Here is a 15,761-nt window from a genome sequence, read left to right as displayed (position 1 = left end):
AAAATTTTCAACTCTTCTTGAACTTTTGTTTTTCGTTTCTCATAAATACTGTAAGCGTAAAATACAAAATAATAATTTTACTGCATTTTTGATATTCCCTGATATAACTCTGTTGTTTTTAGAAGATATCAATTTAGAAGATTTCAAAGCAAAACTTAAACATCCTACTGTTAAACCCCTCCTCCTCTGTTTGCTTCTATATTACAGAAATTAAACTTTGAAAAGATAAAATACTAGTAATGAACAAAATAAACCCAAAATGACAAAATACAGTATACAGTTTAACTTTGGTATCTCAAACTTTTGTATCTCTGATATCATTAATATGTCAAAGTCATTTGGAGGTCCCAACCACTTTTTCTGTATTTTACCCTCAATATCTCAAATCCTTGGAAATCCTGAATGTTTTGCTTGATCTCAATAAGTCTGAGATAATGGGGAGTGACTGTACTTGTGTAAAAAAAAAAGTGGCAACACAAAAAATATGACAAAAAAAAGACATTGTTTCTTATCAAGAGATTTATTGACATGGTTTTCTTTCAGAAATGTTTCATTACTCAGTTTGCATGTCATGTGGTAAAAAAACGTGTTATATCAAAATGAAAATCATATATTGCACCTTTGGTTGCATCATAAAATAAAAGATTTACAAATCCACATTTCATGTGGTAAACAAAAGAAGAAACTTAAAACTGGAATGTGCAAATGTGTAAATCCCGTATGGTCTTAACATAACACTAAATCACGTCTCCGGACAAGTGTCTTAAATAAGATTAAAATGAAAGAAATTATTGTGATATGCACCACTGAAAATCAAACCATGATATATCAAAGAATAAAATTGTATGAAACATGTATGTTTATGTACATGTATTTCCAATGAATCCATCATAGAAATATTGTCTTGAGTATCAATCACTTTTGGCAATCACAACAAAAAATCAGGGGAAAAAAATCAAAATTAGTAAAAAAATATCTAGTTTCTTTACACACTGATTAGACATCATTGCAGTTTTTCAAAAATAAAAAAAATCCTTTTTTAGTTTTACTATGAGATCGGTTTAACACTACATGTTTGTGTCTTTCTTTTCCTGGGCTGATGTTACTTTGTTAACAACCTGTGGCACAGCAATCATGATTAGAGCACACATGATGAAGTAGGATATTCTGTAGGTGGATAGGGTCCCATACAACACCAGTAAGATGGTTAGGATATACACAGCTATACAGGACGGGAAATAGTGGTCCCTGAAATGTAATGTAAAGTGTTAAGTTAATTACGACTTCCTGAAATGTAATGTAAAGTGTTAAGTTAATTACGACTTCCTGAAATGTAATGTAAAGTGTTAAGTTAATTTAGTGATTTTTCCTTCAAAAATTGTGGGATATAATTTTAGCATGTTCACTAAAGAGGCTTTTACATAAATACAAATTAATTTTTAGTATATTCATGCTCATTTATTGAAATTAATTGAAATTTTGAAAAATTTTTAAGAGTTTATATATTTCATATTACCAGGTAATAGTGGCTCAACTCTAATTGATTTTTTTTCTTTGTCCATACTCCTTTTGTAAAAAAAACAAAGAAAAATACAAGAAGCCACAGGGCCTAGAATTGCTCTTCTGGTAAACTGTACATCCTTATTTTAAAAGTAGGTCAGCAGGACCTACATTTTGGTTAACACACTCTAAGAACCCAAAGTACTTCAGCTGACAAATTTTCATGATTTTTACATTTATTTCAAATCAACCCCCATGTTTTAAACTTTTCAAAATATTATATACAACGTGCGATATTGTCTGGAAATCCCAAAAGTGTGAACTTAATTCATTTCTCAAAGTAGCTTAATAGGTTACTTTTGCACAATGTCACATAACAAAGTCATGGTGTTACCCCCTTTTTTTTCAAAGAAGTTCCATTCAGTGCTCATGTACTTCTTACCTTCCCCACCGAAAATCGATCATCACAAGTCTCTTATACATAAAGTCAGGGCTCCCACAGACAAAAATGCATTACAGTTTGTTTTGCTTTTTTGTCCATTTTGATATTTCTTTTTTCAATGCACAACGATGTTTTTCATAAAAAATAGCAGTGATGTCATATAATTTTCAATTTAAGACTAGAAAATGATGTAATTTTTGTCTTTTAAAGTATTTTGCGTTTAGGCACTTTTAAAAGATGCTTTTTAATTGTCTTTTTCATGCTAAAAAAAAGTACACTTGAATTTGTGGGAAAAAAAAACATCTTATTTCAGTTAAACATTATTGAATGAGAAATCTTTTAATTTTTATATTTGTGCATATATATACTTTTTAAAATATAAAAGATATTGTGACATATTTTGGATCAACAAGACAAAGTTATCAAAAAATTCATTATTACCATTTCTAACAGTGTGAACCTGTTTTCTTTAAATACAAAGTTACTTTTAGCACACTTTTAAAAACAAAGGGAATATTCCCTATATTGCAATGATCATTTCCTTCCAGAGGGAGGATCATCACATATAAACAGGGCTCCCACGGACAGGATACAGACAATGGCCGTCACACAGCTGGGGTCGCTGAATATAAAATTCTGAGTTATTCATTATAAATGCTTAAAAAAAATTGTTTTTAATTAATTTTCCTTTCTAACAGGAATGTAATCTGATCTTATGTATACATATTTCCGTATACTGTTGAAAGCTTTGCACATATTTTCTGCTTTGGTATGTTTCTGGTATAAAAATCTGAAATACTAACTGTATATTCCTGAGCCACACAATCAGTGGAGGTAAGTTTAGGGCCGTCACCCACATTAACAGGAGTAGAACAGTCAGGTATAAATTATAGCGAGACTGTATACGGGACTCTAGGATGTTCTGACGTAAAATGTGATAGGTCCTCAGCACCTGTACAAAATATACCACATTCAAATCTATCTAACTGTCGTAGAAATACTGAAGGATGTAAATACAGTAAAACCTTGTTATCTTGAACTTGATGGAACAGACAAAAAAATTCTAGACATGCAAAGATACAAGATATCCAAAACACAATGCTTAAAAAATAAGGGGTTAGGACTAAAAAAATCCCTTAGACATATCCATGGTATTTGAGATATTAGTGTTTGAGTTCTCAAAATTCAACTGTATTTACAGTACGTATAACTTGATAACATCACCTTACATTGGAATCATTATCATCCCTGTAAAATCTTAAAGTAGGGTTTTACAAACCACGAAGAATATCTAAGGCAGTAAAGTTTAACATAACATTTTACCTTAACAATACAGATGAAGTAGCAGATAATAAGACCCAGTGTACCACAGAGTCCACCAGATAACACTAAGGCTAACACTAGGAATGTTTGTACTAATCTATCACCACTGGCCGGAACAGGACAACTGAAATAGTGAAACATGGACTACATGTCTAAATATATTTACCAGTATATTAGTATTCAGATATCTGAAATACATTGTGATCTAGTCTTTCAAAACCTTGGCCTTACTGTTTTTCAGAATATTGGAAAAAATACCCCTACTTCACTAACCATGGTAACATGATTTTTTTTTTTGTTTTAAAAATTTCATACGGTCAAAAGGAGTCCATATATTTTGATGCAAAACTCATTTAGCCTAATATTGCCTCAGGTGAGCTAAGAGACAAAATGAGAAAAAAAAAGTTCACAAAGATTTACAGAAATCATGAAAAGTTTTTAAAAATTTCTAAGTGGTTCAAAATATGGAACATGGTTTTCAACTTGGGTTGCAATGAAGTAAATTTTACCATGAGAGAAGAAGACTGGCAACACGACTCAGAAATTTCATTCCCAGGTCAATCACTAGACACTGGAAGTTGACTAGTCCCAGGGCAATCAAATACAGCAGCAAGGGCAAAGGTCGCAACATCAGACCCTGATTGGTCAATTCTTTGGTGTCTGGCAATAGACAACTGTTCTCTCCTAATATATGCTGAATGATTGGAAGTCTACAAAATTAAACTTAAGAAGTGTTAGTGATACGTGAATCACAAAACTGTACATTCTTACAACAATGTGCCAAATTTTACTTTAAAAGGTCTGTTTTCTCACGAAATCAGGCAAAAGATGCTTTTGCAAATATTTCACTGAAATACTAAATATTATATATAATATTAATAATAGTCCCCTATATAAACTATGCAGATGCAATCTTGGGAAGCTTAAAAGCACCAGAGGCTTACTGTAAAATAAAGTTGAGAAACATGACAACTGGTATGATGAAGTAAGGCTTTCCATTGTCTGAGATGGCATCTGATAAAGCTGGACAAATCCCATCTGGAAAAAAAATTCCAATCAATGTGACTACTGTAGATCACTAGATATTCGCGACACCTTATTTTCGCGAGATAGTCATGGACTAATTAATAACGAGACATAATTTTCACGAATTGATGTTTTCTTCTATATATTCATAAGGAATACTTTTATACGCGAGAATGAAATTTTAGCGAGCTCATTGTCTTGCGTAATTACGCGAAAATAAAGTTCTCGCGAATAAAAAGTGATTTACAGTATTGTGTTTTTGGCCTTGCTTTAAATGAGAATATTTCTGAAAGATTTTATTCCCAATATACTCTAAATATACAAAAATAAGCACAGTCAGAATTTAGCACATTTTATTTTATTCATTTAGCAATCAAACATTAGGTCATTTGGAGCAAAGCTCTATACATGTAATGTACAAATACTTCCTCTTATCACATATTAGTCTGTTCTTGAATTAGTAGACAAGGATCACTATGAAACGGGATAAAATATGATTACCTTTAATATAATACTGTAGATTGGTAAATATTCACGATGATTTTAATTTCGCTATGTTCGCGATTTATCATTTTTCCGCGAAATTAAACCCATCGTGAATGTCATTATTAGTTTTTAAAGACAATAAATGTTGATATGAAATTTTTAATTAATTTCTTGAAGCGTGAAATTAAAACCATCACATTTGGTACTATTTGAGATATCGTGAAATTTTAACACCGTGGAATTAAAACGACTTACACTGCATACATGTTAACCTATTGTGATGAAAAATAGGGAGATTCAGACCTCAAAAGCGGTAGCATTGCGCGCGTGTTGTTTAACGCTTGGATTTTCGATATCTTTCATGTAATATAAATGTATATTATAAGCCTTAAATGAAATCAGGTACCTACACTAATTAATCTTAAATATCAACAGCAAAGAAGAAGACAGAAACACCTTAAGTTTGACATAAATTGTACAAATTCAAATATTTTTCATGCTCATCATTTTGCTTGGATTGGCTGCTTTACTTATCCTTTTGAAGAGTGATCTTTGCTGATATAGCCTAGAAGCAATAATTCTGAATGTTCATTCAGTTTTTAAACAAAACAAATGATGACATGGTTTAATCTAGATCTAAAACAAGTTCCTATCTTTCGTTAAGTTATATAAATCAGATTTCCCGCGATGATCGAAAACGAAAGTAGAGATTTGCCACATGGCTTGGTCAATCGAGTGATTTCTATTGACTTTATTGATAAAGTTGTAATGTGCTTTTAAAGACGATGTCAAATGTTTTCATCTAATTCTTAAAAGCTGTATCTCCTTTTTCATGGCAGGGATGTTGATTAATTTATCGTAACCAATGTAATCACTGGTAGTCTTGTGTTGTTGTCGTTGTCAAATCCGTGCTTGAAATCTATGTACAAAAAAAGCGTTTGTATGATTCCGAGTCAAATCACGCGATATCTTAGTGAGATTTTATGAGAGTGGCTTCAAAAATGGATACCCAAGCGAACCAAAAATACTTTAGACGCAGCTTTTGTAGAAAAGCGGTAGATTTCTTACTAGGCGGGAGATTTAATATAACATGTATGCTTACAGTATTTGCTCCTTTTCAAATATTTTATTTTAATTGTAGGGGTACAGTAACAAATGAGTAAATCTCACCTTTTGCCATACATCTGAGTTGATGCACAACTCCCATCAATAGGACAGCCACCATAAAAGCAGGCAACAAGGTTCCATAGAAACGAACAAACTGAAAATAGAAATATATTCTTATAAATATTCTGAATGCTTTTTCTTTCTTAAAAAAACTTATACATTGTACATAAAGTGTAACACTGGAACACATTAAGATCTGTTATCCTTGTGATATTACCTTCCTTCAGGCACAAACATATGTGACTTCTTGACCTTGCAGTTTGACCAACTTTTGCAAAATTTTACCCAACTTTATCCTTAGCCATAACTTTTCAGCAATTGCTGTTAGGGCTTTTGACCTTGACCACAACTTTTAAAAATCTAACCACTTTTGAAAAGTTCTGGCTTGGGTTTTCATATTTCACAAGTTTATCTCTTGTGACAAAATCCTTGAAGATTCCTTGAATACCAATAATTTGACCCTTTGACCTTGGTGTTTGACCTTCTTTTGAAAAACTTTAACCTAAGTCAAACAGTTTGAACAGTTGTTGCTATGGCTTTCTTATTTCAAAAGTACCATGGTATATTCTTTTTGACTAGACCTTGCCATGGGCACCAATAATGTTGATCATCTGACCATGGAGGTTGACCTACTTTTGAAAAAAATTTAACCTTGACCATAACTTTTGAATGTTTGATGCTAGGACCTGAAATCTTATTTCACAGTTATTTCCTTTTTGACATGACAATTTTTGGGTACTTTTATTTTATCTCTTGACCTTGAAATTTAAATTCTATTTGAGAAATTTTAACCGTCATTGTGAGCAGCCATATTCAAGGACATCTGATTTCAGTATTTCACAAATACATTTTATTGTACATTTTACAAGAACAAATTTTCATAAGCATAAAGCATTTGTCTAAAATAGAAGTACAAAAGTAAGCAAATTGACGTCAACTTAATTCAAAGCTACATGAACATCAGAGTTGGACATTTTCTCATAGCTACTGAATGCTTTCCATTGTGAGGTCATAACAAAGCCAATAAATATGAAGAAAGAGAATCAACATCAAACTGAACTGAATAGAAATCAAATCCCTTCACTAATTGTAGTGGGAACAATTCTTGATAAAGCATGGCAGAGCCGAATTAAATCACATGGTTGCAAGTCCCCAAACATTTCTTGTTTATATAGATTTTCATGTCGAAAATTCAAACTCTGGAATTAATGCCGCCTTTCAGATGGGCATGTTTTCTAACTTACACAAAGACGTCTTGTTTTGGGCAGACAATGGCAAAAATAGAATTCTTACAAATTTCAGACAAACTTATCTATCAATTTTAACTGGACTTAACAAACTTCATAGACTCAAAGAATCTGTCTTTGTTCACTGGCTGCCTATTACAGGTAATCATATTTAATGAAAATGTCTGAAGTCTTTGAAATGAACAGAATATTCTTTAATACAGTGACCCTTAATTCACGTAATGCTAAATTTTGCCTATTTACAGATAAAAAAGATTTTTCAAATTTTGATGACTGGCAAAAAATTTTGAATGCTTTAATGTAATTTGATCGATTTGTTCCCAGAATCCTTTTGATGGAGAAGAAAAAGGAACTTCTAATGGTCTCATCTGACTTTACTAAATCACGGGTCCTTTTAATACTTATCAAAATATACTTTAACTTAAAAGTTTGTTGTTCTTGCTTTTCTTAATTTACAGGAACATGTGTAAAACCCGATATTCAACTCCCAATCCGTTAATAAAGAGCTCTTCAGAATTATATCAATACCTGTAACAAAAACTTGAATTTAATCTATACTTCAAGAAAAATTAAATCTTGCTCAAAGACTATTCTGGATGGACCTTACTTAAATATTGATTTGAGGGATGTTGGCACGCACATGTATTTGTATGAAAGCAAGCTACATATAATACAAAAAAATCACAGGGTCATAATTTTTGTATGTTTCAAAGTGCAGTTAAAAAAACATTTAAAGGCTATATGGATTGGTGTTTTGTAAATTTACATTGAACACAGAATTTTAGATATTGATCTATAGAAGTTTATAGCTATAGTTCTCAGTCTTACAATAGCTAGCGAGGAACAATGGCTTTGTGAACTGCATACAAATGGTCAATATTTTTAAAAACATGCCACCAATTCTAGACTTATTATACCAAAATCATTTTTCAAAAGAAATTTTTTCACAGCTCTATAATACTTTTTTAGACACAATACTTTAAGGGTTTTCTCAAATTTTACTTAAATTCATACCCAGTAATTGTAATTCAGGTCCAATTCCATAACAATGCCAATTTAAATTCATTGTTCTCATATTACTTGTAAATTGAATTCCAGTTAATCCATTAATATTATATCACAACAAAAATTTTAATCAACAAAGGTTTTTTTGTTATCACACATTTGAAATTAATTTTTTCACTATTCAATTCAGAACCTATCAGATTTCTTTTCTGTAATTAAACCAATCATTTAGTTTTCCCCTCTCCTTTTAGGAGGTAATGCAATACACTGATTAAATTTCTCTGCATGAAAAGGAGGGAAGTCAGTAGTTTTATTTAAAAAAAGAATAAGTGTCTTGTCTTCTTTGACTTGGCAGAAAATGAATGCTTATTACCGAAAAATAAGGCCTTGTAAGAATGAGAAGAAAAGGCACATGTAGGGAATCTGGATTTAATTAGTTCATTAACAGAATTATCTTGTTTGGTCTAATCTTTAAAAAACATATGATGCTATGGTCACAAATTAAAACAGAAATTATTCTAACAATATAAGTACTTGTTACTTAAATTAGCCATTATACATTTAGTCTTCTCTGATGCTTTCATTGTAGCAAAATAAATCTGAATACCTGGTACATGTACCAGTAACTTTCCCCAATACCCATGTAAATAGTATATATTTGTACTAGTGTTGGCAAATCGGACGATTTTTAGTAACCGGTTACTCGCTCAATCTTCCGATCGAGTACCCGGTTACTCGGATGATTTATTCATATGTATCATGTATCTCATCTTTTAATCATCGGTTCTAATAAAACACAAAGGTATTGTGAATTAACTTTATTTATAAACTTAAAAAGAACACGCACGCAATATCTTGAATTTTAAATATAATTATAATCAAAAAATTAAATCAGAAGAAAAATAAATTAAATATTCAATGTTTCACGCTATTTTACAATGGCGTTCATCAGTTTTACTTTTCAACCCCCGATATATGTTACGATCAAGGAGAATAATTATTTAGAAATTTGAAGTCTTCCAATTCACATTAATTACATTTTACAGGTATAGAATCAGCTGTTCTTTTAAAATACTTCCGAGCTATACATGTCTTTGGCGGCATCTTTTTAAATTATTTAATGAGGTAATTATAACTTGGGTCTTCAAAACTTGTATAACCTGCTGGCAATCCAATTAAGCTATCAATTAAGTGTGAAAACCAAACAATCGTATTAGTGAAGCCATAGATCATTAAGTCTAACGGTAAAGAAAATTAGAGAAATGTTTATTTGTACCCTTATAAACAAATTAACATTTTAGTTTTTAGTTATTTACCATATAAGATGCATTTTATCCGAGTAACCGAATAGCAATTTTACTAACCGATACTCGCATCGTTCGACGGTTAACCGGTTAACCGGGTACTCGTTGCCAACACTAATTTGTACATTTCAAGAAATTTGAGCTTCCCCTTTAAAATTGCAAAACTCTATTTACAAAAAAAAAACTACAATACACATGTATATATTTTTGTATCTTTTGTTTTTAAATGCCTTTATCTATGCACATTATTTTGACACTAATGCTGTGACCTGAACCGATAGATCTCGACAAAATTCTAACTCCCCGAAGTGGTATCGCGGATCAGCTGTCCAACAACGAACAAAAAATAGCCAATCAGGAGAATCAATACAATTAAATCTCAGGATTTGCCCTATCACAGTTCTCCACTATTTAAACTGCAGTCCTACTAGGTTTGGACTTTAATGCCTTTTTTCTGGTATCTATTTAGGACCTTTTATTGATTTCACGGGGTGATTACCAAAGTCACGGTTCATCGCATGATCAGGATTTTTAAACCCAATGCTTTGGCTTTGGATAAAACCGCAAAGATAAGCTTTTAAAGTTTCAAAAAGTTTCTGGAAGTTCTTACTTGATGTACCCCTTCAGGATTAAACAAATACATGTAAATAACGTAACAGTTATCTGAGACCATTATTTTTACAATGGCCAAGGGTATTACTGGAGCACGTGGATATCGAGTTCCAAGGTGAGAATCTTATCATTTAAACAAGTATGTCATAAACAATTTTTAGTAAATATCACAATTATAGAACAAATTCTTTTAAAAAAATAGTCAAACACAAATTTAACTTGATCAAATTACATTGATAATTAATTGTTAATAATGTGCATTCAAACTATGTGTATGCAGGCTAAAATATCATATACACCTTGGTAGAAAACTATTTAAAAGTATAAATATGTTTTAAAAGATTATATAAAATCAAATTTTTATTAAACAACATGAACTACGATGCTGGCCAAAGTACATGTTAAGTTTTTGAACATTCAATCTTAACTATAATCTTAATGTCATACAATACATGTAAATTAACTCCAGACTGGGTTCTTTGGCATAATTTCTGAGTGCATGCACATATCATGTAAACCAATCTGATATTTTAATTACAAGCAAATGCCTTGAATAAATCATATTAGATTCCAAAGAGACTAAATTTCAATTCTTTGTGTTCTCATAAAATCTCTGTCTTTAATTCATGCAAGGGAAATATTCTAAACTAAAACCCAATACGAAATTTTCTTTTAAAAAATATTTCTTTCAAATTTTAAGTTTTTTTCTTCACAAATAGCTTAAATCATATCTTAACTTTGAATTTTCTAGGTGACTGCATTTGAAATAGAATTCATTTAAAATATTTCACAGTTAATTAACCAGAGAATCAGTTTTGAGTCAATATTGACATGATCGAACCTTGAAACAGAAAAGAAAAGATTTATTTTTCATGTTTAAAAAGACTTGAAATTTAGCAATAAATCTGCAGATATTACAAAGTATATGTGTAAAATTCCCCTGTGCATTGATTTTTCAGATGTACTACTTAAGATAAATTCTTTGTCCTAATATCACCATTAAATAATATCTTTTATTAGAAAAATCATATAAAATAATCCTATGGATTATGAAATGTGCATAAAATTGAAATTGATAATGTAATAAAAGGTTTTCTTTTAGTCACATAGTGGTAGGCATCTTTTGCTCATGATGAACAGAAAATATCACTCTGATTTAGACATTTAGACATTTTAATCTGCCTAAATATTTTGCAATGTACACAAATAAATGCCCTCGCAATACCCGTTCCATTATATCAGACGGGGTAATTCCCCCTCATTGACACTAGACCAAGATCAAAATCATTCAATCAATCTAGTAATAGCCATTGGATCACTAATTTTTCCTTTAAATACTATTACAGCTTTTGAATTCCAATGTCCACTGATATGGCCCATTCAGGCTAACAAATTACCACCGTGAAACTAAGACATTTAAGTTTGTACTCGACATAAAAAGATTTTAGAAAAAAAATAAATCTTTAGACTAGGTTTTTCTTCTTATTTTTTGGCTGACCACAACACATGAACTTTGTACATGTAAATAATTATTTTGAATTACCTAACAAATACATCATTTCTTAAGCTGAGTAAATACACCCTTAACAATATATATAATCACTTTCTGTATTTGTACATTTACAAATGATTTAATCCCTAATCCCTGTGATTAATCAGCTGTGTTTGTTTAATTCCCCACATTTCCTTTCACTGCAAAAAACAAGGTAAATACCTCATTTTTTTTAATTTAAAATATCTTTTTTCTCTTCAGATGATAGATAAACCATTGAGAGGGGGGCATATTGAAAATTTTGATAAATAATCTCCTTCCATAAAAACTTGTAAAATAAAACTGGAGTACTTTGCCACTTGAGAGGTATATTCTCATTGTTTCGGCTTCAAAATTCAGACCCCTGCATGCGCACTGCTCGGAGACAGATAATAGCTCTGCATATAGGAACTACTCTTAGTCTTTTGTGCTCTTTTGTTTATGAGGTTTTACCTGACACCGATTATTTCACTCGAATTCAAAATTTATTGTCCATGAGAGAGTAACAATAGATAGCCAAGCACCATAAATTCAACTAATGAGGCTTGAAATTACAGTACTAAAAATATTTTTTTTTATTCAATTTTTTTCTCTGGACATTTTTTCTGTATTATAATAGAAAAGTCCCTAATTTACAACAGAATTAGACTTTTTTAATTGAGATATCAAAATAATCATTTTCAAGAGCACTAGTTAAAGAACTTTAAAGGTAGTAGACTGCACTTAAGAGAGATTAGATTGGCTCAATTCATTTATTAGATCAAACACTCCTGCCAAAGACAGAAGATTAAATATGATACTTTGATATAAAGGTGAAATAAATGATAACTAAGAAAGAGGCCGCATTTTTCCTACTGTGTCACCTGTCCCCCCTTAGTAAATTTGATCAGACCGCCCATTTACAAATGAAAGTCTCTGTTTGCACTGTGACTGGATACACAAATGTTTCATATTTGTCATCTTTTTAAATGAGGAAAAAAGTGACATTTTGGGGCTCAAAATCTGGCAGGGGTTCTGGATATGGGCCAAAACCTGACCCTTCAAAATGCTTTATGTATAAATAATTAATCTGTGCACATGCAAACACTTCCGACACAATAAGAATTGACTACCAGTCTGTGCAATGAAATCTTAATCTTTTTTGTTTCGATTTCCAGAGGTAGTATGGAGAAGAAGCAAGGGGTGTAGACTGGCATTGTGAATTAAGTATGGATGCCAAAGTGCTTACGTATCACAACAAAGTCCAGGACTGGACCCAAATGTACATGCTAGCAGCAGATGGCCAAATTTACAAGAATTCCAAAGTTGTGACATATCTGCCTCCCCAGAAACTTCATCAGATTGAAAACTGGAGGCAAAACGTTCGGAATAACTTCAGACCAAAGTCGTCACAGTTTCCGAGACTCAACACGCCTCGAGCAAACAAACGTGCCAAGTCTGCACTAGCAGGAAGAACTCAGAGTCAGGGGAATGATCGTAAGCGGCTTTGGAGTGCCAGGAGTTCTGGCCCTCAGCCTCACTTCCTGTACAGCGACACTAATCTGGATGACGTGACGCATCACTTAGCGGAAACGTCACTTCACTACTGTGGCGAGAGAGCTCTATTCCAAAGAAACTTGTTAGGGAAACAATTATTGAAAATCAATACAAAACAGGTACAGCTAATCAACAGTGAGAATGTGGCTACTGAGGCTTTTGACAAAATTGATAAAACTCTCAAACAAGCCAGCAATGGTCTTAACAGTGAAGGAGAGGCAGAGCATACCAGTGATAATATTGAAGCTGTGTCGGACGAAGGCGAATCGGAGACTCTGAGCAGTATTTCTAGGATGGAAGGTCGTGGAAGACTCATCCACGTCAACGATCAAGATATGATACAGGTGAGGTCTCAATCCAATCGACTTCTCAATGTGATTTCTATTGATGACTGTAAGATATCCAGTCCAAATATCTACCATAGTGCCAAATTAAAAGTGGAGAAGAAACGTGCTCAGTATCAAGATATTCCAGAAGAGGAATCTCTACCTGAAAGTGATGTGCCAAAATCTCAATGTTCCAAAGACCACGAAACAAATTTCTATTCAACAAAATCGGTGTCAGAGAGTAGGACCCATATTCAGACACGCAATGCCAAGATTTCAAGAGCCATAGATGAAATGGTTCATGAAAGGAAAGTGATGAATAATCTGGACAGAAATTTCGATGCTCGAATTGAGGCCACTGGAGTAGGGGGCAGAATAATTCTCGATCGTGCCGAGGGAGGGGCCACATTCAAAAGACTTAATAATGCCCTCAAAAGGCATGTGAACTCAGTATCAGCTCACAGGGCTCACAAACAACTTAGTAACTGGTCTCGAGATGGGCTCAGTGATCAAGACCTCAGCTCATACAGTGGTAGTGTACTCAACATGGACAAAATCGAAAAATCTCACAAATGTAGTTCAAAGTCTCAAAGCATGGAGTCGGTAGAGAATTCATGATTATAGGCTTCCAGACAAACAGTATTAAAATTGATTTTGTTTTGTATATTTTTTGCCCTGCTTTAAATTTTTATTTACATTGACCATGTACCCATTTTTGAGATGTTTGGAATTCAATGGTTACCAAATAAGCAGAACAGTTGTTAAGCATTACATAATGATCACAGCCAACCTAGTCTTTCAATGTAGAGTTTGTGAGAACATTTGATTTTAATAAATGGAAATGAAATCTATTTGTTTACTTAATTTTATCCTAACTCAGGTACCTTATTTACTCATTTTGGAATTCAAACAAAACTCAATTTAATGGTATTTAATTCTAATTAAAATCAAAATGACAGGAACTTTACTGTAATTTCAAAATCCCATTTATCAGTGTTCATATGACCTAAAATATTTTTTACAGATGAAAACAAGATGTTTAACGTCCAATTTAGTTTGCATCTTTTTTTTTTGGAAATAGGGAAATGAGGGAAGGGTGTGTTTTCCGATATATAAGTATTTCAGTGCAAAGATCTGTTTGCATATGAAATAACACATATAGCCATTAGTAATTTATTTTTTAAGCTAAACTGACCAAGCTTCATTAATCAAATGTATTTTTGAAAAGAAATGAAATAAGTCTCCATTTCTGTTTTTTTAAGAGTACAGTAAAACTCAGTTATAACGAAGTCGCTGGGACCTATGAAATTACTCCGCTTTATCCATAATTTGTTATATCTGCATAAGAAATTTGTTAAATTTATATAACTGGGGATCCAAGATAACTTTGCTATATCCGTAAATTTGCAATATCCGTGTTTGTACTAAACGAGTTTTACTGTAAAAGCTACAAGAGTTTTCCAAGACTAGAGGAGCAGAACTTGACTTAATATGGGTAAAGTTCAGTTTTCAAGTATTTTTTCTACTCTGTTAAACAAATGCTACAAATTTAAAAAAATATGATGCATGAATTGGAAAATATCTTTTGGTTTAATTTGGTGAAAATATATTCTTTAAACGATGTGGGTATTAAACAATGAAGCAAACTGAAGACGTACATTTCTCTGAAACTTAGCTAAATGCAAAATAAAAATGTAAGGTCAAGGTCATAAAGAAGGTCAAAGTCCAAAAAAAAAAAAAAATTGATGCAGTTGAAAGGTTGTGTCTTCTAATCTTGTAAATAGTTTTTGGACTTGTTTAAAAAAAGATCATTCAAGCCAAAATTCTGATATCTGGAACAACTAAACATCTCTAAGTCTTTTTTATAAGTCTGGCCTACTTCCACATATCAAACAATGACACATAAAATTCAAAAAATTTAAATAGAGAGGTTTTTTCCCTATTGATCAAATTTGAAATAAAAACTTTTTGTCATATTTTTGTGCTAATTGTATTGGACAACAAATGGTTATGAGAAAACCATATGAAAGGAATAATGCTGTAAAAGAGACATACAAGATTTTTTCCCACATAAGAAGAGAGCATATAAAAGTTAGCATATTGATTATAATACAATGTTTATAACAACAATTATGACAAATAAAAGTGCAAACTCTCTATACTAAGTGAAGCATAATGCACAATGGGTCTGTTCCCTGGGAATGCAAACAAAAGTTGAGAATGACCAAGAAATAAAATTAAAGATCAATCATGCTG

The 15,761-nt window shown here is 31.9% G+C and overlaps 2 protein-coding genes across 2 annotated transcripts in view; one reads left to right on the top strand and one right to left on the bottom strand.

The window, feature by feature from the left end:
* Positions 1-510: 510 nt before the first annotated feature.
* The window catches only part of LOC134277619 (GPI inositol-deacylase-like), a 33,194-nt gene continuing 17,943 nt past the window's right edge, over positions 511-15,761 (bottom strand). The window contains 7 exon segments of the mRNA XM_062759951.1: positions 511-1,248; positions 2,472-2,578; positions 2,742-2,894; positions 3,266-3,389; positions 3,775-3,975; positions 4,210-4,303; positions 5,948-6,038. Coding sequence (XP_062615935.1) covers positions 1,068-1,248; positions 2,472-2,578; positions 2,742-2,894; positions 3,266-3,389; positions 3,775-3,975; positions 4,210-4,303; positions 5,948-6,038 — 951 coding nt within the window. The 3' untranslated portion in view covers positions 511-1,067.
* LOC134277605 (uncharacterized) lies at positions 9,814-14,380 on the top strand. The gene is made up of 2 exons (XM_062759927.1): positions 9,814-10,227; positions 12,801-14,380. Exon 2 carries the CDS (start codon positions 12,852-12,854, stop codon positions 14,121-14,123), a length of 1,272 nt encoding a protein of 423 aa, XP_062615911.1. The 5' UTR covers positions 9,814-10,227; positions 12,801-12,851; the 3' UTR covers positions 14,124-14,380.

Source organism: Saccostrea cucullata, unplaced genomic scaffold (genome assembly GCF_032062105.1).
Source record: "Saccostrea cucullata isolate Sc308-1 unplaced genomic scaffold, CSIRO_AGI_Scuc_v1 ctg92, whole genome shotgun sequence".
Lineage (NCBI taxonomy): Eukaryota > Metazoa > Mollusca > Bivalvia > Ostreida > Ostreidae > Saccostrea > Saccostrea cuccullata.
The sequence above is the reverse complement of the archived record's forward strand: the minus strand, read 5'-3'. Positions and strand labels throughout refer to the sequence as shown.